The sequence below is a fragment of the Chiloscyllium punctatum genome, chromosome 27 (genome assembly GCF_047496795.1).
Source record: "Chiloscyllium punctatum isolate Juve2018m chromosome 27, sChiPun1.3, whole genome shotgun sequence".
Taxonomy (NCBI): domain Eukaryota; kingdom Metazoa; phylum Chordata; class Chondrichthyes; order Orectolobiformes; family Hemiscylliidae; genus Chiloscyllium; species Chiloscyllium punctatum.
Window position 1 is genome coordinate 17,170,099 of NC_092765.1, and position 24,438 is coordinate 17,194,536.

A 24,438-nucleotide genomic window follows, 5' to 3' on the forward strand; every position below is an offset into this window, starting at 1 on the left:
TGCACAATTTGAATGTCTATCATTGAACACACAGTATTGAATGCACTATCTTATCAAATATAAATTCAAAGAGGTTTCCTTTTCCAGTGGATAGTGGCTTCTGAAATGAACCAATATCTCTGAATCATTAAAGAATTGTGCAACAATTGCTGGGCCCCAGTTCCTGCTACATTCAATACACACATTTTATTTATTCAGAGCTGGGGTAGGAACTCTCTGGAAATTTTTCTGCCTAGAGCTTCTTACCTTCCTCTTTGTTTTCAGAGGATTTTTCAGTTTTGTACTTTTGAATGGCACTGATGAGACTGTTAATCCACCTGTATATAAAGAACAGAGTTAGGGGTAAAGGCACCACCCTCTGATCTGAGCAGACAAAACAGAGCAAGGGATGTGGTTATTGCTGAACTATGGTGTGTTAGCACTAACATGAGATATTGTTTCGTAGAGTACAGGGCTGCAAGAAGCCATCTCCAGCCACACATCAAGGGCAAAAACTCTAGGCAAGTTTATTATATTACAGGAGATAGGATGAGTATTTCCCACTCTGTATGTTCAATTTAGTCTTCTTTTAGTACATGACATACAATGTTAAGAGTTTACAATAATACCACTTTAGCTATATCAAGAGCACTACTTACTTCCTCATTTCATCCACATTGTCTGCTGAAAAGACAAAGGACTTGAACTTTTGGTGACAAAGCTGGAATACACTGTAGAAAGAGATGAAGACAGTTTGACTAAAAATTAAAACAGACAGGATGATCTCCTGCCATAATCATACCAACTCTCTATGACTCTGCAAGCTCCACAATCATATTGCGTTCATTCCCCTCTTGACTTATTGAATTTTGAAGAGTGTGTAGAGAAGATTGATCAGAATTAGAATGAGAAATTGTGAAGAGATTAGAATCAGAACAGGGATGGTTAAAAGTATAAATAGATTTCAGTGCAGCAAAAAGGAAGCATTAGTAACCAGAGAGAAAAGCAAATTTAAGATAAATGGAAACATTTCAGAAAGGAATATAGATTTTGTTTTTTTCAAGGAGTTATGATAATCTGGATAAATGCTTAAAAAGGAGAAATTTTCAGGGCGAAGGAGAGAAATCAGAAGAATGGGAGTAAATCGTTATCTCTTTCGAAGTGCCAGCAGTAGCAAGGTAGATTAAATGGTTGTTTTCCAATGTTGCAGAGCCACTGTATGTGGATCAGTAATAGAGATCGTAGCTGATTATTCTTTTCTGTATCTACCCCAGTGATATTGAAATCAGTCTGCTGGTTGAGATGAGCACAGGCTAGGTATCTGCTCTGCATGACTTAGTGCCACATTGGGAGTCATTGATCTATCAGTTATAAGAATACTTTCTGCACTTCTGAGGAGGAAAATCGGGCAGGAACTAAATTCTGGAATCCAAGAAGATTCAGGCCAATCCAAACTTCCCCATATTTCAGCATCTTTATGACATTGAATGCTATTGTCTAGATTTTGAAAGAAACTTCTAAACTATCAGTCAATGATTTCATACAAATCATGGAGAGAAGCACCCCCTATCAGTTTTCAAAGATCTCTGACACGATGGTATCAGCAGTCATTGACATTATAGCTACTTTGGTGAAGAATGTACACAGCCCCTCCCCAATTCTAGATAATTCTGTTACCCTTGTCACTTCTCCTTAGTTACCTGTCAACTGTAGTCAAGACAATTATCATACAGTGTATTAGCCAAATTCGTACCAATGTATGGGGAGCATTATTCCTCTGACCACTGGATCACACCTCCTTACAACTTACATTCACTCATGTGCACAACATAAAAAGGGGAGAGGGTTTCAGACACTTACAATTTTCTCTTGTGCTCTCCAGCTGCCTCCACAGAGTATGAAATCAATTTGATTAATCCCTCGGCTTTCTCATCCTATCAGGAACCACAAACAAGTTATTCGGAAACATGCATTAATTTACTTGAATTTGTTTCACCCCTTTCTTTTCAATCTTACAATTCAGCCCATCGATCTTCCTCTGATCCTTTTAAACAAGCAACATCTAATTTTTTTTTTACTGCCAGAACAAAAAACACCACACCAAACCAATGAAAACATTTCCCCCTCTCCATCCCATCCCAGCAAAACATGGACTCTGATCTCAGTGTAAAAAGAAAGAAATCACTCATCCTCTATACCAACTAATTGAGAGTGGACTTCATTAGAATTCCAGTCTCAATTATAGCTGGTCAGTGAAGAAAGGAATAGAACCAGGAAGACATCAGGGAACTCAATTCCTAATGGAATGGGAATGAGTAGCACTATTTACTGACATACAAACCGCACCAGGGTATGAAACAACTCCTGTAATGTGTGGCCAATAACTACAGTGATCTCAAAATGCCAGTCAAATGTTAGTGAATGGATGCTGGGAGTTCGGGAGTGAGAGTTGTGGGAATACTCAACGGACACTGGCCATACTAATCACTGAAATTTACAACAGAGAATGCTAAAAGTGATCATCACTTTATTCATTTTTCACATTCATGGATTAGTGCTTGTTGAATCTATTTCTTAATTTGATCTTGAATTGCTCCATCCCAAACAATGCTGAAGAAAAGAAATTTAGGAGAGCAGCCTCATCTGCAGCATAAACATGATTTCATCCAGAGCTCCCCTCAGCCCACAGATACAGGTTTTACAAAATATTCACAGGATGTGGGCATTGCTGGCTTGTCCATTGTTTATTACTATCCCTTATTCTTTTTGTGGGGGTGTTGCTGAGCTGCCTTCCTGAATCACACCCTGTAGTGCTGTTAAGGAGGGAGTTACAGGAATCTGACCCAGCAACAGTGAAGGAACAGCAATATTGTTCTATGTCACATGGTGTGTGGTTTTGAGAGCAACTTGCGATTGTGATGGCGATTGTGTTCCTATGCATCTCTTACCCTTTTTATATGGTCAAGGTTGCGCGTTTGGAAGGTTGGGCTTCATGGGTTAAATTATGAGGAGTGATTACACAAATTAGGCCCATTTTCTCTGGAACTTAGAAAGTAAAGAGGTGATCTGATTGAAGTTTTAACTGGAAAAGACAAGGTTGATAAAGGTAAACTATTTCCACTGGTTCAGGATACTAGAATTAGGGAGCATACTTTGAAAATTAGGGCTGGACCATTCAGGAGGAATGTTGGGAAACACTTCTACACAAAGAGTGGTAAATGTTTGGAACTCTCTTCGACAATTGAGAGTGAATGGCAGGATCAGTTTAAATCTGAGCAATAATTTTTTGTTAAAGCAAAAGGTATTAAGGAATATAGGCTAAAGGCAGGTATATGGAGTTAGGCCACAAATCAGCCATGAATGTTGAATGTGGAACAGGCATGAGGGGCTGAATGGCCGTCTTCTGTTCCTATGTCCCTGAGGGGGTTACTGCAGTGCACCTTGTAAATTGTTTATGAGTGGTGAAAGGAGCATATGTGGAAGTGGTGCCAAGCAAGTGGGCTGCTTTGTCCTGGATGGTGTTGAGCTTCTTGAATGTTAGAGCTGCATCTATCCAAGCTAGTGGAGAATATTCTTTTACACTCTTGACTTGTACCATGTAAATTGTGAACAAGCTTTGGGGAGCCAAGAAGTAAGTTATTCACTGCAGAATTTCAAGCCTCTGACCTGCTCTTATGATCACAGTAGGTGTCTGGTTAATCCAGTTCGGTTTCTGGTTATTAGTAAACCCTAGGATGTTGACAGTGGAGATTAAGTGATGGTAATGCCATTGAATATCAAAGGGTGATGGTTGGCTTCACTCTCTTCTCAAAGACATAAGCTTGCACTTGTTTGGTGTGAATGTTACTTGCCACTTCTCAACTCAAGCCTGGATGTTATCCAGAACCAAAGTTCAGTTAACTCTCAGTTGCCTGAACAGCTGGTTTTCAAAGCAGAGCTGCAGAAACAGCCTGCACCATCTGAGGTTACCATGAAGATCAGCCTCTTCCCTTACCTGAGAGTGACCCTCAGGTTAAATCACCAATAGTTATCTCTCTGATGAGACAGCAGCCCTATTGTCCTTTGAGACTATGCTGACTGTACCTTATCTAAGGTTTAGAACATAGGAACAGAGGCTGTTTCTGTGACTGAAGAATCAGAATGATGCTGAACATTACGCAATTATCAGCAGACATTCCCACTTCAACCTCATGATGGAAGGAAGATCATCAATGGAGTAGATAAAAATAGTAGAGCCTCAGATACTGCCCTCAGAAACTCCTTTAGTGATGTTGAGAAGGTGATGACTGACCTCCCACAACCATCTTCCTTTTTGCTAAGAATGTCTCCAAGTAACAGAGACTTTCCCCGATGTTGACATTAATTCCAGTTTTGCGAGGACTCTTCACTAACCTACCCAGATATATGCAGCCTTGAGGTCAACAACAGCCACTCATCTCACTATGGAGTTCAATGTTGGACCAAGCCTGTAATGAGGTCAGGAACTAAGTGGCCATATCAGAACCCAAACTGTGCATGAGGGAGCAGGCAGTTGCTGAACAAAATCAGTGCTGATCCAGTGTGTCCAGTGACTCTTCTTCAGAACTGAGGGGACACTGGACCTGAAACAGATGTTGGCAGACCTGCTGAGTTTTTCCAGCGATTTCTGATTTTATTAGCAATTGGCTAAGTTTACTTTGTCCCTTTTTGCCTGGACAAACCTGAACAATTTTCTACCTTGCTGGCAAATGCCATGTTGTAGCTGTACTGGAACAGCTTGGCTTGGGGTGTGGCTTGTTCTAGAGCACAAATCTTCACTACTATTACTGGAATTTTGGTAGGACTCTTAGCCTTTGCAGTACCAATGTGTCTTCAACTGTCTCTTGAGATCATGAGAAGCGAATCAAACTAGTTGAAGACAGATATCTATGATTTTGGAGACTTCAGGAGGAAACTAAGATGAATCATCCAATTGGCACTTCTGGCTAAAGATAGATGCAAATGCAACAGTTTCACCTTTGCACTCATGAGCTGGCTCCTCCGCCATTATCGAGGATGGAGATAGTTATGAAGCCTCTCCTTCTGTTAATTATTTAACTTTTCCATCACCATTCGCAACTGGATTTGGTAGGACTGCAAAATTTGGTAGGACTGATCTGTTGGTTGTAGAATCATTTTACCTAATCTATTGTATACTAATACCATTTGTTTAGCATGCAAGTAGCCTTGTGTTGCTTCACCAGGCTGTCACCTAACTTTTAGATATGGCTGGTGTTGATCCTGGCATGCTTGCTTGCACTCTTCTTTGAACCAGGGTTAATGGCTATGATAGAATGGGGATTATGCTGGACCATGACTGTACAGGTGGTGGTTACATACAATTTTGATGTTGATGGCCACATTGTACCTCACGAATGTCCAATTGTTCACAATCACTGGTATTGTAGTTGTTATCAAGTTGTAGACGTATAGTGTACTTTTAAGGAAGCTGAAATTTCTGGCTGGTACAAAGATTTTAAAATGTAACAGTAGGTGAAACAAATAGCTGGAGTATGTTGCCATGATACAAAAACAAATTCAAATTCAGCCATCAGTTTAAATTATGACCCAGATACCAAAATCCAATAAAATTTGACTTTAGGATTTTGACAACATCAAATCAATGAAACGATCCGATGATTTGGGGTATAAAATTGGACATTTTGAACAGTTAAGTAATCTAATCTAATCTAGTTGGAGAGAGAACTGCCAAGAAAACCAATAAGTATAGACTGCCAGCTAAATAGCTCTCTGAAAGGTACCTGTTCATATAAAAGACCTATGAAGCAGAATACTAAAGAAAAAACTACAGAGGAAAATATACAAAGGAAAATCAACAGAGCTGCCTGGTTTTGAAATGTGATTGTTTTTCTTATAAATCTTTAATCGGGATTTTTTTAAAAATCAGACCAGAATTGCAGAGTGGGGAGGTAAAAACAGGTTTAAGAAAAATAAGTTGTAAATAGTTGTTAAGAAATAAAATTGTTCATTTTTACTTTAAATAGTGACCTCGGGGATAGTTCTTTGCCTCTTGAAATTTAACAGATTACAGCGCGAGGTGAGCTTCTCCGTGTGTCGGGTTTAAATTAGCAGACAGCTTTATCTTGTATTGTAAGATAGTTTAAAACACCAGCTCAGAAAGGTCACTGCAGTGATTTAGTAAGAAACTAAATTAAATAGACATACTTTTTGAACTGAGCCTAACATCCCAACTAAAATGGCTGGGGAAGACAATTACTTGATATTATTATTTGCCACAGTCAGCTCTTTTTGGATCCTATAAGAATGGTCCCTGGCACAAGGTAGATGTTTCATAGCTTGGGTAGGGGAACAGAACAGGGAAAGAATGGGGCAGAGGAGGTCTGAGATTTGTTTCTGGAGGAGCAGTTTAAAAACGTACCTAACTGGGCCTTCCTCAGCCCTAGGAACTAGTAACTGTTAGTGTAATCAGGCCTCAGGCTAAAATCGCAGAGCAGCACTGAATGACATGATGCATAATATCAGTCCCTTCTGGCTTTGCGTAAGCATCCTTAACACCTGGACTAATTTTGGAATTTCTTCACCAGTCTGAGCTGGAGCCTGCATTCCTTCCCTAACAGCATTGTGGGTCTACCTACAGCACATGGACTGTGTTCAAGAAGGCAGCTTACTATCATCCTCTCTAAGGGCAACTAGAGATGGGCAATAAATACAGGACAGCCAGCAACATCCACATTCCCAAGAATGATTTTAAAAAAGATGAGGCTTTCAGGCAGCTTTTCACACCTTCCCCAATAGGTACCTGCCCTTCCACACTCACATTCTCACTGTTGTACCAGTATAGATTGGGTCCCTTCAGCACAAACCAGCAGCGTTTCCATTTTTGTGACATGAATCTAAATTGTTCTTTCTTCTTCCAGAGCCAGCCATAACACTCGCCCATACCGAGGTCCCTGCATGATATCCGTCTACGACTAAGAGCAGTTGCTACTCCTGTCACAGAGAAACGTACAAATCAAAGAATATACTCAGGAGTAACACAATGGAATTTGTCTCCTTAAGGACTGTGGAATGGTCATTCCTATCACAACTGTAATGGACAAACAGACTGGCAAGAACAAGATGAGGTAGGTTCTTCCCTTGTGTTTGTTCTCCCATTGCCAGCTGCAAGCCCCATCTAGCAGCAGTATTCTTAAACATTTGACGAGTAGTAGTGCTGTATATCCTCTTTTGCTGATGAACATTGACGTTCTTCCCCAGAGTTCCTGTGCTGTAGCTGTACTTGCTGCTTCTTCTAAGTGGTGTCCAACATGAAGAAATACTGATTTATCAATTGTGGGAGGATAAAGGTTGATATCAGCATTATTTTCCTTGCCAAAATTTGATTAGAATAAGAATGAGACATCGTGGGATCTAAAGTCAGTGTTGAAGATTTCCAGGGCTATTATGAGGTACAGGCCACAGCATAGAGATGGACCAGATTGGGTGATAGTCATCTTTAGTAATCAAATCAAAGTTAGGTCCTGGCTCTTGATTGGTCTGTGGGCTACCTCTCCTACTTTGGCGATTCCAAAATGTTAGTAATGAGAACTTTGCATGGTCAACTGGATGTGAAATTTCTTTGTGGTATCCAAATCCAGTGCCTAGATTATGGCTGTTTCGGCCATTCCATTTTATGATTCTTTTTAAATGACTTAACATTGCTTAGTGGCTTGTTCGGCCTGACCAGAGGGCAAGTGAGAGTCAGACAAACATTAGAGGCCTACAGTGGCTGCCTGTCTGCATGTAGTCACAAATAGGCCAGACTATGTAAGGGCAGCAGGTTTCATTTCCCAGATACTGTTAGTCAATCTGCTGAGCTTTTAAAATAAACTAGTGGCTTCACAGTAACCATTAATATTATCTTTGTATTAATTTTATTGAATATTTAATTTTTCAAAAACTGATTCAAATTCACTAACTGCATTAGTCAAAGCATCTGGATTAGTAGTAAGTTCTCCATTATTCCACCAGCTAAACCTTGTCCAAAATTCTGCTTCATTATTTTCTACTTAGCCTTCAAGTTCCATCCCCACTGAACAACAATAGAGCCCTGGTGAGTGTGTGTTGCTGGAAAAGCACAGCAGGTCAGGCAGCATCCAAGGAACAGGAAAATCAACGTTTCAGCCCTGAGCCCTTCATCCACTAACGTATTAAATCTTAAGTTTTAATCATCAAATCCCTCCATAGTTCCACCTTACCCTACTTGAACTGCCCCCAAATATCATATATTCAACAGTCCACAATACCAGAAGGAAAAATACACATATCCATTATAATTTGGTGAAAGTGAAGACTGCAGATGCTGGAGAGTCGGAGCCAAAAATGTGGCACTGGAAAACCTTGAGACCCCTCAACCACATGGCATCAACATCGATTTCACTAGTTTCCAAATCTCCCCTCCACCCCCACCCCCCCACCCCCCCCCCCCCCCCCCCCAGCCCTCATCCCAGATCCAAACCTCCAACCCGGCACCATCCTCTTGATGTCTCCTACCTGTCCACTTTCCTTCCCACATATCTGCTCCACCCTACCCATCAATCTATCACAATTAGCCCCCACCTGCACCCACCTATGGCCTTCCCAGCTACCTTCCTCCAGCCCCACCGCCACCAATCTATTTACCCCTCAGACCCCTTCCCGCTCCACTTTCCTGATGAAGAGCTTATGTCTGAAACACCAACTCTGCTGCTCCTCGGATGCTGCTGGACTTGCTGTGCTTTTCCACTGCCACACGTTTTGACTCAGTATAATTTGATGCCTGACAGACAGAGATTGGGGCTACAGATGCTCTGTCTGGAGTGGGATTAAAAGTATGGGCGATAAAGACAGTAGGATTTTCGCTCACCTTTTTTCTTTCGTCTGTTCCGTAACTGCCCCTGAAAAAGGCACAAGCATAGTTAATACTTGAAAACAGTAACACTAGCTATGGTTAGAAGACTTGGGCAAATAAGAAATAACCCACAATGCCCTGCACTGGCTCTCCAATACTCTCAAATATCCAAGATATTCACAGTTCTGATCTATCTTAGTCTCAAATGTACAGACTGGGGAAGTGGTTCCTTCACAAGGCTATTAACACAGTCAGAAGCTGCTCAGTTAGTCACAAGGCATGGTGTTTCAAGAAGGTATTTCAGCAGACTTGCATGTCCTTGCTTTCCTCGCCACCCTGTTTAAATTTTCTTGCTCCTCTCTTAAAAACAATAACTGTGATTTGTTAACCTGTCATTTCCACAGTTGCAGTATCACTCATATTCATCTTTGGGAGTCCATGTTAATGTTAGTGACTCTTGGAAAGAACGAGTCACTAGTTTATTTACATTACTGATGTTGACTGAATCAGCTGCTCATGGGTCTGGAGTTTTACAATGGGAACAGGTTTCTCTGCTCCAAATGTCTTGATAATTAATGCCTTCTGATATTGCTTAATAAGTCTGAAACATGACAGAGGGCAATAGAATTAGGCCTTTCAGAGACTACCTTGAGAAAATATTGAATGGGGCGGGGGGGAAATCAGGAATCAGATCTTCACTGTGACCCCAGCAATTTAGAACCAAGGCCCTTTTGCATGCAAAGCGAATGTGATAACCACTACTGGATTACACTTTGCATGAGCACTTGGGAGAAGGCACAGCCCAAGTGAGTGAGACTTACTGGAAATTCAGCCCACCATGGGAAATCAGGACATAGAAAAGTTTTTTTAATGCTGAAAACAACAAATGCTGGAGGTCACAGCGGCACAGACAGAGAGAGCAAGCTAATGTTTGAAGTCTAGATGACTCTTCATCAGAGCTTTTTTTTGTTGTTCGTAGTTTGAAAGGTCCTTTTTAAGGGTTTACAGTTTGTAAGGCTTTATTCTTCAGCTTCAACTGAGCAGAAAAGGGAATGCCAGTTTAACAGCTGCAGCTTCAGGGGTCCGCTGATTGGAAAAACAAATCAAAACAACGATAACACTGGAAAATTGTGTGTTCTTGGTCTGAAATTTTAGAAAAGAATGTGTCTTCTTTTGGAGGAAGGGATTAACTGGAAATAGCGAAATAATAAAGGAGCATAATGAAGCCAAGTGAGGTAGAAAGTAAGTTAACAATATTTTACACAGCTGAAAATGTGTTACTGGAAAAGCGCAGCAGGTCAGGCAGCATCCAAAGAGCAGGAGAATCGACGTTTCAGGCATGAGCCCTTCTTCAATATTTTTACACAACCATTTTCTAAGACCAGAAGGACTTGTGCTTAAAAGAAGTTAAAGGAGCAGAATTCTGATATATATCTGTAGTATATTCCTCTTATATGATTTGCCATAACAGGAAGCTTCAAATGTCCATGGTGAACACGTGTGAAAGAAGTGTGTCTAGCTGCAGCTCTTGACAAACCACATTTCAGAGCTGGAGCTGCAGGTAACTCACTGTGGAGCATCCACAATGCTGAGTGAGTCATGGATTACACAGTGAAAGGTCATGCAGCAGGTGTAGATTAAACAGGCAGAAAGAGCATATGTGACCACTGGGCAGAATAGAGGAAGGAAGGTAGTGCAGGAGTCCCTTGTGGCCATCCCCCTTTCCAACAGAGACATCATTTTGGACACTGTTGGGGAGATTATTGTGCAGGAAAAAGCAGTGGGAACCAAATTCATGGCACCATGGGTGAGTCTGCTGCATAGGAAGGGAGGAAAAGGAATGACTAGGTTCGAGTGGTGGGAGATTCAAGGGACGTACAGCACTGAATTAAGAGAGAAAGGGAATCTTATAGTAGATACAGAGGGTTCAAAAAGTATAAGCTTTAGAGGAGTATAGAACGTATAAAAGGGAGATTAGGAGAGATTAAACTAGATTGGCTGGGAGTGGGATCCTCAACAGCAGCAAGGCAAGTGGAAAGCTCAAAGGAGATAGAGTAATCAGAAATAGTAAGTTGAAGAGACAGGTCAGGCTGGAACAGAACAAGGAGCAAGAAATACCTGTTGGATTAAATTGCATTTATTTCAATGCAAGAGGGCTGACAGGTAAGGCTGATGAACACAGGGTGTGGACAGGTATGTGGGACTGGGATATTATAGCCATTACAGAAACATGGCTAAGGGAGGACAGAACCGGCAGCTTAATGTGCCAGGGTACAGGTGCTATAGTGGGACAGAGATAGTAGGAGGGGAGGGGTAGTTGTATTTTTGATTAAGGTGAGCATCACAACAGAGATCAAAGATGAAATAACTGCAGGATCATCCAGAGAGGCTTTGTGGGTGGAGCTAAGAAATAAGAAGGGGATTGTAACGTTATTGGGGTTGTACTATGGGCCCCCAAATAGTCAATGGGAATTAGAGGAAAAAATATGCAGGAAGACTGTGAAGACTAGCAGGAGCAATGGGGTTGTAATAGTATGGGATTTTAATTTTCCTAACATGGTGAATTTCATGGTGAATGTTATGGGCTTAGAGGGGTGGAATTTGTTATGTGCATTCAGGAAAGTTTCTTCAAGCAGTATATAAAGGGTCCCATTTGGGAAGGGGTAAAACTCGACCTTCTCTTGGGAAATGGGGCAGGACAGGTCTTCGAGGTGACAGTGGGGGAAGCACTTTGGGGCCAGTGACTATAGTTCTATTGATTTTAAAATAGTTATAGAGAGGGACAAAACTGTTCCACAGGTTCCAATTCTAAATTGGGGAAGGCAAATTTTGATGGAATTAGACACAAACTTGCAGGGGTTGAGTGGAGTGTTTGTTTGCAGGCAAAGGGACCTCTGGTAAGTGGGAGGCCTCTAAAAGTGAAATAGCTAGAGTTCAAGGTCTAAATGTTCCTGTGAGAGTAAAGGGCAAGGTTGGCAGGAATAGGGAATCCTGGATGACAAGAGATATTGAGGCTTTGACCAGAAAAAAGGAGGTGTGGCTCAGGTACAGGCAGCTGGGATCAAGGGGGTATTCCTTGGATGTATACAGGGAATATAAGAGTTTACTGAAGAAGGAAATCAGAAGGGTGGAATGAGAAGGGGCATGAGATAACCTTGGCTGAGAACATTAGGGTGAATCCAAAGAGGCACTTTAAGTATATCAAAGGAAAAGGAATGACTAGAGGGAGAGGATTGGGCCCCAAAAGGACCAAAGTGGACATGTATATGTAGAACCACAGGAGATGGGCAAGGTTCTCAATGAATATGTTGCCTCTGTGTTGACCATGAAGAAAGACATGAAGACTTTGGAACTAGGGGAAGCTAGTTGTGATATCTTGGGGACAGTCCATATCACAGTAGAGGAGGTGTTAGATGTATTAGAATGTATGAAGGTGGATAAATCTCCCGGACCTGACCGGATATATCGAAGAACACTGCAAGAAGCTAGAGAAGAAATTGTGGGTGCCCTTTCTGATATTTCTGCATCATTATTAGCTATGGGTAAGGTCCTGGTCGACTGGAGGTTAGCAAACGTTGTGTCATTATTCAAGAAGCGCTGCAAAGAAAAGCCTGGGAACTTTGACCAGTACGCTGAACACCTGTAAGTTGCCTGAGAAGATTTTGAGAGAGAAGATATACATGCATTTGAAAAGACAGGGTTTGATTAAGAGTAGTCAGCATGGCTTTGTGAATGGGAGGTTATGGCTCACAATTTTGTTAGAGTTTATTAATGAAGTGACCAGAAAGGTTGAAAAGGGCAGTGCGGTAGACGTAGTCTATATGGATTTCTGTAAGGTCTTTGATATGGTTTCATATAGTAGGCTGCTCTGGAACATTAGATCGCATGGAAAATTGGATACAAAACTGGCTTGATGGTAGGAAGCAGAGGGTAATAGTGGAAGGATGCTTGTCAGACTGGAGGCCTGTGGGTAGTGGAGCGCCTCAGGGGTCAGTGCTGGGCCTATTGATGTTTGTTACCCATAATCAATCATTTGGATGAGAATGTACAAGGCATGATTAGTAAGTTTGCTGATGACAGTAAAATAGGCAGTATCATGGACAGCGAGGAAATCGCTGTCAGAAATTGTAGTAGGAACCTGATCAGCTGGGGAAGTGGGCTGAGAAATGGCAAATGAAGTTTAACATAGACAAGTATGAGGTCCTGCATTTTGGAAAATCAAATCAAGGAAGGAATTTCATGGTGAATGTTATGGCCTTAAGGAGTGTAGTGAAACAGAAGGATCTTGGAGTTCAGATTCACAGTTCTGTGAAAGTGGAGTCACAGGTAGGCAGAGCAGTGAAGAAGGCTTTTGGCACACTGGCCTTCATTAGTTAGGGCACCGATTATAGAAGTTGGGAAGTTATGTTGCAGTTATACAGGATGTTGGTGAGGCCACCCTTGGAGTATTGTGTTCAGTTTAAGTCAACTTGTTATAGGAAGGGTGTTATTAAACATGAAAGAGTGCAGAAGAAATTTATAAGGATGTTGACTGAACCCAATGGTCAGTGTTATGGGGAGAGGTTGGATAAGCTAGAACTTTTTTCTTAAGAGCAAGGAGACTGAAGGAGGACTTTATGTAGGTGTACAAGATCATGAGAGGCATGGAAAGAGTGAATGCACTCAGTCTTTTTCCCAGGGTTGGGGAATTGACGACTAGAAGGTGTCAGTTTAAGGTAAGAGGGGAAAGAATAAAAGGGAATCTGAGGGGCAATATTTTGCACAGAGGGTGATAAGTATATAGAATGAGCAGACAGTGGAAGTGGTTGAGGTTGTATATTCACAACATCTAAAAGGCATTTGGACAAATACATGGATAGGAAAAGATTAGAAGGATATAGGCCAAGTGCAAGGAAATGGATTTAGCACAGATGGACATTCTGGTCAGCATGGACCAGTTTGGGCCTAAGGGCCTGTCTCCGTGCTATAGGACTCTATGACTCTTTGACAGCTAAAATGAGATATGAAAGAATACTGGAAGATTTTTTTAAAAAGAAAATCCTAAATTGTTTACAGGTACATTAAGCATAAAGGGATAATGAGTTGGAGAATCAAGGACTGGAGGGCATCAATTTAAGGTTACAGGGAAAAGACAAAAAGAGAACCTGAGAGGCAATGTTTTTACACAGAGGGTGGTATGCATATGGAATGAGCTGCCAGCAGAAGTGGTTGAGGTGAGTATATTAACAACATTTAAAAGGTATTTGAACAAACACATGGATATGAAAGGATTAGAAGGATATGGGCCAAGTGCAGGGAAATGAGGTTAGCGTGGATGGACATTTTGGTCAGCATGGACCAGTTTGGGCCACAGGGCCTGTCTCCATGCTGTAGGACTTTATGAGTGAAAGAAAAGGATTCATTAAGGACCACGTCAATAATTCATGCAGCCGGAGGATGTAGGTAGGGCTCTAAATAAAGACTTCTGAGTTGGTGTTCACTAGTGAAAGGGATGGTTTAGATATATAGAGAGAAGGTCTGCGATACAATTAATAAGATTAGCATTGACAAAGAGGGGTTCTGAGTGGTCTAGCAAGCTTAAAAGTAGATAAGTATCCATGGCCAGATGAAATATATCCCAGGTATAGAGTGAGGCAAGGAAGCAACTGCTTGGAAAAATTTCCAATTCATTGCTGGCTACAGGAGTGACTCTGGAGGACTGTAAGACAGCCAGTGTGGTACTGTTATTCAAGAAGGGAGCAAGGGATAAACCAAGAAGCTACAGGCCAATCAGTTTAACCTCCGTGGTAGGGAAACTATCAGAAACAATTCTGAGGTACAGAACTAATCTCCACTTGAGAGAGAGCATTTAATTAAGAGCAGAGTCTAGATAACAGTGGTGCTGGAAAAGCACAGCACATCAGGCAGCATCCGAGGAGCAGGAAAATCGACATTTCGGGCAAAAGCCCTTCATGAGGAATAGAGGCAGGGTGCCTGCAGAGTGGAGAGATAAATGAGAGGGGGGTGGGGGTGGGGAGAAAGTAGCATAGAGTACAATAGGTGAATGGGGGTGGGAATGGAGGTGATAGGTCAGAGAAGAGGGTGGGGGAAGTTAAGAGCAGTCAGCATGGTTTTGTTAAGGAGTCATATCTGATCATCTGGATTGAATTTTTCAAAGAGGTGACCAGGATGTATAGATGCATTTAATGCTTTTAATGTAGCCTACTTGGACTGTAGCAAGGCTTTTGATAAGGTCCTGCATGGGAAACTGATTGTAAAGGCAAGAGCCCATGGGATCCAAGGAAATTTGGCAAAGTGGATTCTCGGTTGGCTGAGTGGCAGAAAGCAGAGATTGATGGTTGAGGGATGTTTTTCTGACTGAATTTCTGTGTCCAGTGGGGTCATAAAGGGTGTAATGTTGGGGTCCTTGCTGTTTGTGGTTTATATAAATTATGTAGGTTTGAATGATGGAAGGTTCATCACTCAGTTTGTACTCGATACAAAAATTCATGGGGTGGTAAATAGTAAGGAATACAGCCTTAGATTAAAAGAGGACATACAGTCATCCAACATGTAAACAGACCCTTCAGTCACCGGTCCATGCCAACCATAATCCCAAAGTAAACTAGTCCCATTTGCCTGCACTTGCCCCACATCCTTCCAAACAGGGGATACAGATGAGCTCATCAAATGGACTGATCAGTGGCATATTGAATTCAATCAGATAAATGTGAGGTAATGCAGTTGGACGGGACAAACAAAGCAAGGGAACACTATATGCATGAACAGTAACATCCTGGGAAGCACTGAGGATCAGAGAGACCTTGGTGTGCATGTATACCGGTCCCTTAAGGTATCTGGAGAGATGGATAAAATGGTTAAGGAGACATATTATATAATTACCTTTATTAGTCAAGATATAGAGTTTATGAATAGAGAGGTTTAGCTGGACCTGTATCAAATTTTGGTTAAGCTACAGCTAAAGTGCTGTGTGAAGTTCTATAATTTACATTATAGGAGAGATTATAATAGCATTGGAGATGGTGCAGAGGAGATTTACCAGGATGTTGCCTGGTTGGAGAGTTTCAGTTTTGAAGAGAGATTGGACAAACTGGGGTTGTTTTCCTTCAAGCAGAGGAGATTGACAAGGGACATGATTAAAATGTTTAAGATTATGAGGGGCATAGATAGGGCAGACAGGTAGAAATGTTTCCCATTCACTGAGGGATCACTGATCAGAAATTTAGAGGAAGGGACAGGAGGTTTAGAGATGTGAGGAAGAGAAAATTTCTCACTCAGAACATGGTGGGAATCTGGAACTTACTGCTGGTAAGGATGGTAGAGGCAGAAACTTTCATTGAGAAGTATTTACTGTAGATGTGCACTTGTGATACCAAAGCATACAAGCGTATGGCCAAGTGCTAGAAAGAGGTTTGGAAAAGTTAGGTGGCTGTTTTTGACTGGCGTGGATGTGCTTAGCTAAAGGGTCTTTTTGTGCTGTCAATCTCTGATTCTATGCATCAAGACAGTGAGAAGCAGTTAAACCACAGATTTTAAGGTTATTTCACTTCTTTAACAAGTACAGTGTATAGACAGGAAGAAGTCTAGATGGAAAAGCACAAGTAGCAAAGATCCTGGGTTGTGATTGGGACGATTGGCACCAATTCTCTGAACCTTAACACTGTCACTACCTTTACTTAACTTCAAACCTGAGAGTTCAACAACTTTCCACAAGCTACCGGAGTGCTTGGCACCTGCCTCATACCACAGAACTGGCAACTACCCAGAAACCTTGGACTGGACATCTGGTGACTGACCCTAGGTTTTTAAATCAAGAAACCTTGCCCTTACATACTTCAGATTCAACATTTCATCATTAACTCCCTTTGGTTTGATATAATTTTACTTCTAATCTCTTTAATCAACATCATTCAATTACCTTGCATTTTGTGAAAGTACAGATTCCTACTACTGATTTCTCCAGGGTAAGTGGAGGAATGCGAACATCACAAACAAAATAGCACCAGTGCAATGTTAAAATTAGTTCAAATAGCTTTTAACAGTAAATTAGCAGGACTTGGTACACATTTTACTTGGTATGTGTGCATGAGAACTTGCAACTGAATGGGTAGCAATACTGAATCTATTACTCAATATCCTGTTTGAATTACACAGTCCCAGGCTTCTTATTTCCTTAGTTTTGTTTCCTGTGTTTCACAATCCGTATCCTTCTTTAAAAACATACTGTCCCCTGCATTACAAATTTTAATTAAATGGTTTGTTTATCTATCCATTTCTGTACTTTTTCAAATTTAAATATACAAAAGGTGGCACCTTGAGTTTGCTGACCAAGCAGAATTAACACTGCTGAAAATTTCCACCAACTTGAGTACTTTAGGTTGATGCTTTAATTCTGCGTGCACTAAGTCTGCTGATCACTGTCTTCTAATGCCGCTTTCTGCCTCAAGATGTCAGAACTTTACTTGCATGTGATCTGAAGAAGTTATTCTCCACAATCTGCAGATGATGCTGAGTTTCACATAGCTCTCAAGCTCTAACAGCTCACAAGTTACCTAGTTTGTGTGAGAGAACTACAAATTACTCATGGTTTTGCACACTGGGAAGCTACAGGTGTTTTCCAAACTATACTGACCTGTGGAGCATGGTAATAATGGTAAAGCTCTGTGCAAAAGAAATACAGCTTTGTAGCATTCTCCAGGAACAGAAACAAACCTTTACGCTGTATCTAATCAGTGTTGCATCTGCCCTAGGAATCATTTTTGGGACACTGTAGAAGGAACTTCTGTTTATATCTAATCAAACAACAATATAGAAGAGAGTTTCATTTTGTATCTAACAATGAGACAATATAGAAGGAATGTTGTCTGTGTCAAACCAATGCTATTAATTTAAACTAATCTAACCAACCTTATTGTATTCAATCCCAGGTCTTCGGTAACAATTCCTACATTCCCTTGAGATTGCAGAGTAAGCCACCTTTTTGAATGGCTGCAGTGTGCTGACAGTGTGGAGTTACAATTTTTTAACCCAGCAATGGTGAAAAAATAGCAAGATATTCACTATCCTGCCTTAGCTATATAACTTGGAGAAGCATTTGGAGATGGTATTAATTTGTAAGGAATAGGAGTACAAATGGACTTAAGGATCCTTGAACTTGTTCTGCTTTTCAATTAAAGTCATGGGACATTTTTGCCTTCAAAGTCCCTTTTCTTCTTGTTCACTTGTCCTTCTAGGTGGTGAAAGTCAGTTTTAGAAGGTGCTTCAGAGCCACGATAAGTTGGCTCTGAACAAGGCACCACATTCTGCCAGAGGTGGAGGTGTTTAGGAGGCATGTTTGTATGGCAATCAAGAAACCCATTTGTCCTTGGTCACACAAAGCACCATGAGTAATGGTACAGCTACATATATTGAGGCAAGTGGAGATTAGCTCCTGGAATATGCCTTTTAAATAGTAAAAAGGCTTCGGGGAATCAGGAACTGATTCATCTGCTGCAGAATACCCAGATTCTGACTTGTAGATAGTATGTGCGTGCCTGGTTGAGTTATTTCTGGTCAATATTGTCTTCCAGGATTTTGGTAGTGAAGGATTCAAATTATTATAATCATGTCACTTCACTTCCAGAGTCTCAGTTAGATTCTCATTTGTTGGAGATTATCATACTCTGATACTGGTGAATGCTATTTGCTGCTTTTCCATACAAGCCTGGATGTGATTCAGGCTTTGTTACTTCTACATATGGGCTGTTTAGTTATCAGAGAAACTCCAAATGGAACAGCACCCTGCAAATCAGTGAACATCTTCTGACTTGGGAGTATTTGATATTAAAACCATCTTATGTTAAAGTTGATTTTTTTTCACTATTTTCTGCAAGATTACTTCTGCTTATACTGACAGACTGACTTAAATGCTTCCTTAAACAAAAAGTGCACAAATTTCTGGTAAATAATGGCTTTGCATAATTCATCATCCTCACCGCTCTCTCATCATTTGCTGGTCTTGGTCTTCCCTCACCGTCAGAATCATATTTCATTCTATCTTCAATGTTTTGATGCTGAATTATTCTTGGAGATTGTGGAGTTAATGTTCCATCACTTACAAGCTCTTCTCCATCACATGAGGTCACAGTGCCCCCTTCAGACATCAGACTTGCTACCTGCATGTGCTCACCTGTAAAATCAAAAAAAGCACAACCTTAACACATACCAGGATAGCAACTCAGTTACTGAACACATAATAGTAGGCAGCCAATAATACACTGCATTGCTAGAGTAAACATTGGTTAGACCCCATCTAGATTGTTATCTCCAATTTAGAACACCATATTTAAGAAAGGATGTCAATTCTTGGGTGGTGAAACAACATTTCAGTCATGCATAAGCACTTGTTGATATATAAAAAAGGATGTTAAGGCCTTGAAGATGTCACATAAGAGAGCTACCAGAATCGCGCCAGGACTAAGGGGATTCATTTTTGCAAAGGGATGATGGAAGCTAGGATTGGTTGTCTTATAGGTCAGAACTTTATGGTAGGTTATAGGATACAGCAAGAGCCTCATAGCATCTTTTCCTGGGAAGGCCTGCTGCATTATGTGCTGTTCAGGAATGTGTTCACACAAAAACTAGGAGAAATTAGGCCATTCTGCCATTCAGTGGGATCATGGCTAATACGTTTGTGCTTTGAATACCACATTCCAGGCTACCTCGACAACCTTACATTGATTCTCTTGTCTAAAAAGAATCTATCTCTGCGTTAAAAATTGTCAACCAGCCCTTCTATAAAAAACCCTTTTCCAGCATATTTTTAAAACAATTGCGTGAAAGATAATTAGTTTAAGGAAAATATCAGAAGCTATCACTGGCCATTTGTAAAAGGCTATTTTAAATTTCTGGAAAAATAGGAACACATTGTCTATTTAATTAATTTACCAAAGATTAGGATAGTTCTCACAAGTTAGGTAGTAACTTCTAAATTTCAGCACCTACTGCAAAATGACTTGGCAGAAGAGATCACTCATCCTCAGTCAAATACATTTGATTTTCATTCATTGATCAAAGTGAATGATCCACCCTGGATAGTGTTGAGCTTTTTAAAAAAAATGTGTTGCAGCTGCACAAATCCAGATGTTTAGTATCCATCACATTCCTATTTTGAGCCTAGTTGATAGTTTTCCTCTTTTATTTCAAGGAGCACAGAAACTAGGTCTAGATCATTTGTCCCTTTGACCCTGCTCCACCATTCAATATGATCATGATTGATCTTCTACTTCATTGCTATAATTCCTGCTTTCTCTCCATATTCTTTAATGCCTTTAAAATCTAAAATAAAACTATCGTTATTGGGTATGTTTCAGTCTAAAATGGTTCACCCCATATCCGAAGACTGTGTACTCTGGTTCTAAACTCCCCAACCAGGGAAAACATTCTTCCTGCATCTTGTTAGAATTTATATAATGTTTTCAGTCAGATCACCTTCTCAACTCTGAATATAGGCCCAGTCAAATCAATCTCTCATTCTACAACAGTCTTGTTGTTCTCATTGTCAGTCTAGTGAAGCTCTGCTGCACTATGTCTATGGCAGGTTTATCCTTTATTAGGGAGACCAAACTACAGGCAAAACTCCCCAGGTGTGGTCTCTCCATGGCTCTGTATAACTATAGTGAGATGTCCCTACCTATGAACTCAAATCTTCTTATAGCATTACACAGCACAGAACAGACCCTTTGGTCCAACTCATCCATGTCGACAGATATCCTAAACTGATCTAGTACATTTGCCAAAATTTGTTCCACATCTCTCTAAACCCTTCTTATTCATGTACCCATGCCTTTTAAATGTCATAATTGTACTAGCCCCCATCACTTCCTCTGGTAGCTCGTTATATACATGCACCACCCTCTGTGTGGAAAAATTGCCCATCAGGTCCCTTTTCAATATTTCCCCTCTCACCTTAAATCTATGCCCTCTAGTTTTGGATTTCCCTACCCTGGGAGAAAGACCTTGGCTATTCACCCTTTCCATGCCCCTCATGGGTTTATAAACCTATATATATATAACCACTCCTCAGGCTCCAAGGCTCCCAGGATAAAAGCCTCCGACTATTCAGCCTCTCCTCATAGCTCAACCCTCCAGTCCTTTCTGTATTATTTCACTGAAGTCTATAACTTCATATTTAGCCATGTTGGCCACTCACTCAACTTGTCTCAATCACCCTGAAGCCTCCTTGTATCATCCTCATAACTTTGATCCTTCTCTAGTTTTATATTAACAGCAAACTTGTCAATGTTGCATTTGGTTCCCTCACCCAGACAATTTATATATAATCGTGAATAGCTGAGGCTCCAAGTATTGATCCTAATGGTACTCACTTATCATTGTCTGCCACTTGGAAAAAGGCCCATTTATTCCCACTCTGCTTTCTGTTGGTCAACTAATTCTAGATCCATGCCCATTTATTACATCCGATTCTATGTGCCTTAATTTTGCCCACTGACCTCTTACGAAGGATCTTCTGAAGATCTAAATATAACGCATTCACTGAATCTCCCTTATCGATTCTACTTGTCACATCCTCAAAAAACTCCAGTAAAGTTGTTGAGCATGATTTGCCTTTCATAACTTTACACTAGTTTTGTCTAATCCTGTTGATGCACTCCAAATGTTTTACCGTCACATCTTTTATAATAGACTCTAACATTTTCCCCATTACTGGTGTTAGGCTAATTGGACTATATTTCTGTTTTTCTCTCTCCCTGCTTTTTTTAAAATAATGGCATTACATTTGCTATCCTCCAATTTGTAAGAACTGTTTCAGAATCTATAGAATTTTTGAAGATGGCCACCACTGCGTCCAACATTTCCAGGGCAACTTCCTTTAGTACTTTGGGATGTAGACTATCAGGCCCTATGGTTTGTCACCCTTTAACCCCAGTAATTTCCCAGTATCATTCTCTTCCTAGTACTGTACCAATATCCTTCAATTTCATCATCTCCCTGGATTCTTAGTTTCTTAACATTTTTGGGAGGTTATTTTTACTCTCTTTTGTGAAGACAGACCCAATTCTTTGCTATTTCTTTATTCTTCATTATAATTTTCCCTACTTTCCTATAAAGGGATCTTCATTTATCTTTACTAATCTTTTTCTCTTCACATATTTATAGATTTTATGGTCAGATTTTGTGTCCTTGCAATTTTACTCTTTATTTCCTCCTTTTGATCAAACTTTTTGTCCTCTTTTGCTGAATTCTAAAATATTCACAATCCCCAAGTTTGCTGCTTTATTTTTGGCAACTTTGTGTATCTTCTTTTTGGATCTAATACTATCCCTAGTTTATTTTACAAGTTATGGTTAAGCCACATTTCCTCTTATTTTTGCACTAGACAGGCATGAATAATTGTGATTTATGAATTACAAATAATTTCAAGAATTTCAAATAGTGAACCCTTTACAAATTGTCAATGACTGCTTCTAATATTCCTGATGCAGGGCTTATGCTCAAAATATTGACTCTCCTGCTCCTCGGATGCTGCCTGACCTGCTGTGCTTTTCCAGCACCACGCTTTTTGACTGACTCTCCAGTATCTGCAACCCTCACTTTCTCCTGCTTCTAATACTAACCTTGCTTGCAGGATTACTCCATTCATTTTCTCACTGAAAACCTTTTAGATGTGCTGGAAAAGATTTACGGGGATATCCCCAATTTTGAACTGTCAAACTCAAAAAAGTAAGAACCATCATCTATAAACAGAATCAGGCATTTTGCACTGCTTCTATTTTAACGGTACCTCTGAATCTTCTAACTACTGAAACTTTCAGTGTTGCCTTGGGAATCGCTTACTACAGAAGTTCAAGTGCAAGACTACCGAACTAGCGAACTTTCCTTTTTAATTAATTTGTGGGCATGGGTATCTCTGGCTGGTCAGAATTTATTGCTTGCCCCTAGTTGCCGTTGAAAAGGTGGTGGTGGGCCGCCTTCTTGAACCTCTGCAGTCCATGTCTGTAAATGGGCCTGCAATGCCCTTTGGGAAGGAATTTCAGGATTTTAACACAGTGACAATGAAGGAACTGTGATTTATTTCCAAATCAGAATGGCGAGTGGCTTGGAAGGGAAGTTGCAGATGGTGGTCTTCTCATTTAATTGTTGCCCTTGTCCTTCTAGATGCAAGTGATTGTTGGTTTGGAAGATGCTGTTTAAGGATCTTTGGTGAATTTCTGCAATGCATCTTGTAGACATTATACACTGCTGCTAGTGAGTTTTGGTGGTGGAAGGTGTGGATGCTTGTGGATGTGGTGGCAATCAAGAGGGCTGCTTTGTACTGGATGGTGTCAACTTTCTTAATGTTGTTGGAGCTGCATCCATCCAGGCAAATGGGGAATATTCCATCACACTTGTGATTTGTGCCTTTGAGAAGTTGGACACACTTTGGGAGTCAGAAGGTGAGTTACTTGCTGCAGATTTCCTAGCCCCTGACTAACTTTGTAGCCATTGTGTTTATGTGGAGAGTCCAGTTGAATTTATGGTCAGTGGTAACCCCCAGATGTTGATGTTGGGGGAATTTAATGTTGGTGACATCATTGAATGTCAAAGGGCTGTGTTTAGATTGTCTTTTATTGGAGATGGTCTTTGTTTGGCACTTGTGTGATGTGAATGTTACTTGACACTTCTCAGCCCAAACCTGGATTTTATCCTGATCTTGTTGCATTTGAAAATGGAGTACTTTAGCATTTGAGGAGTCATGAATGCATAATGTTCATGACCAATCATTGGTGAAAGTGTCCACTTCTGACCTTGTGGTGAGGGGAACATCATTGATGAAGCAAGCTCAAGATGGTTGGGCCTAGGTCATGACCCCTGAGGAATTCCTCCTGAGATGACTGATCCAACAAGCACAATGATCTTCCTATGTACCAGGCGTAAATCCAAAAAGCAAAAAGAGTTTGACCTTGATACCCACTGATTCCAGTTTTGCTACCGCTCCTTGGTTGAATGTAGCTTTGATGTTAAGGGCATCACTGTCACCTCACCTCTGGAATTTCATTTGCATCTGGACAGTTTAAACAAGACAGTTGCCATAACAAATCAAAACAAAACTGGAGTAGTGTTTCTGCTTTGGGAACAACTAAGAAATTGTGGTCAAACTGCTCTCAAAATTGCACTGGTAAGGTTACAATTCAAGTTTTTGTTTCAAATCATTTGTATAACCATGAACTTACTGAATGGTAACCTAATGCAGTAATATTAGTACAACTTAATTCAGGTTTATCAAAAATAAACATTTTTAAGAAGCAAGTTACCTTTCTCACGCAAAACCATGTTTTTTCCATACCTATAGTCACAGGACTATATTATTATAACCAGCTAACATTAGCCATCACGTGTGCAGTAATTCAGTACCTAATATAAATCATGCTGGTCAGCAAAACAGAATGGAGTATGTCCAATCAGCTGGTCACTGGAAACATTTGAAAACTGCCTCCCACAGACAGAGAGAAGGAGAAGGGTGAGAGCTTGAGAGAGAGAAGGGCAAGAGAGAAAGGGAAGGGCTGGAGCTTGAGACAGAAAGAGAAGGGTGAGAGCTCGGGAGTGAAAGA

At 40.6% G+C, this 24,438-nt stretch overlaps 1 protein-coding gene across 3 annotated transcripts in view; it reads right to left on the reverse strand.

Moving 5' to 3' along the window:
- cnksr1 (connector enhancer of kinase suppressor of Ras 1) overlaps window positions 1–24,438 on the reverse strand; it is an 87,805-nt gene that overhangs the window by 7,754 nt on the left and 55,613 nt on the right. For all 3 annotated transcript variants that reach the window (XM_072548208.1, XM_072548207.1, XM_072548209.1), the window contains 6 exons: window positions 18,823–19,016; window positions 8,864–8,894; window positions 6,797–6,969; window positions 1,840–1,913; window positions 639–710; window positions 247–317 (listed from right to left, as the gene is read on the reverse strand). In XM_072548208.1, the coding sequence (XP_072404309.1) occupies window positions 247–317; window positions 639–710; window positions 1,840–1,913; window positions 6,797–6,969; window positions 8,864–8,894; window positions 18,823–19,016 (615 nt within the window). The remainder of the gene's footprint in view (window positions 1–246; window positions 318–638; window positions 711–1,839; window positions 1,914–6,796; window positions 6,970–8,863; window positions 8,895–18,822; window positions 19,017–24,438) is intronic.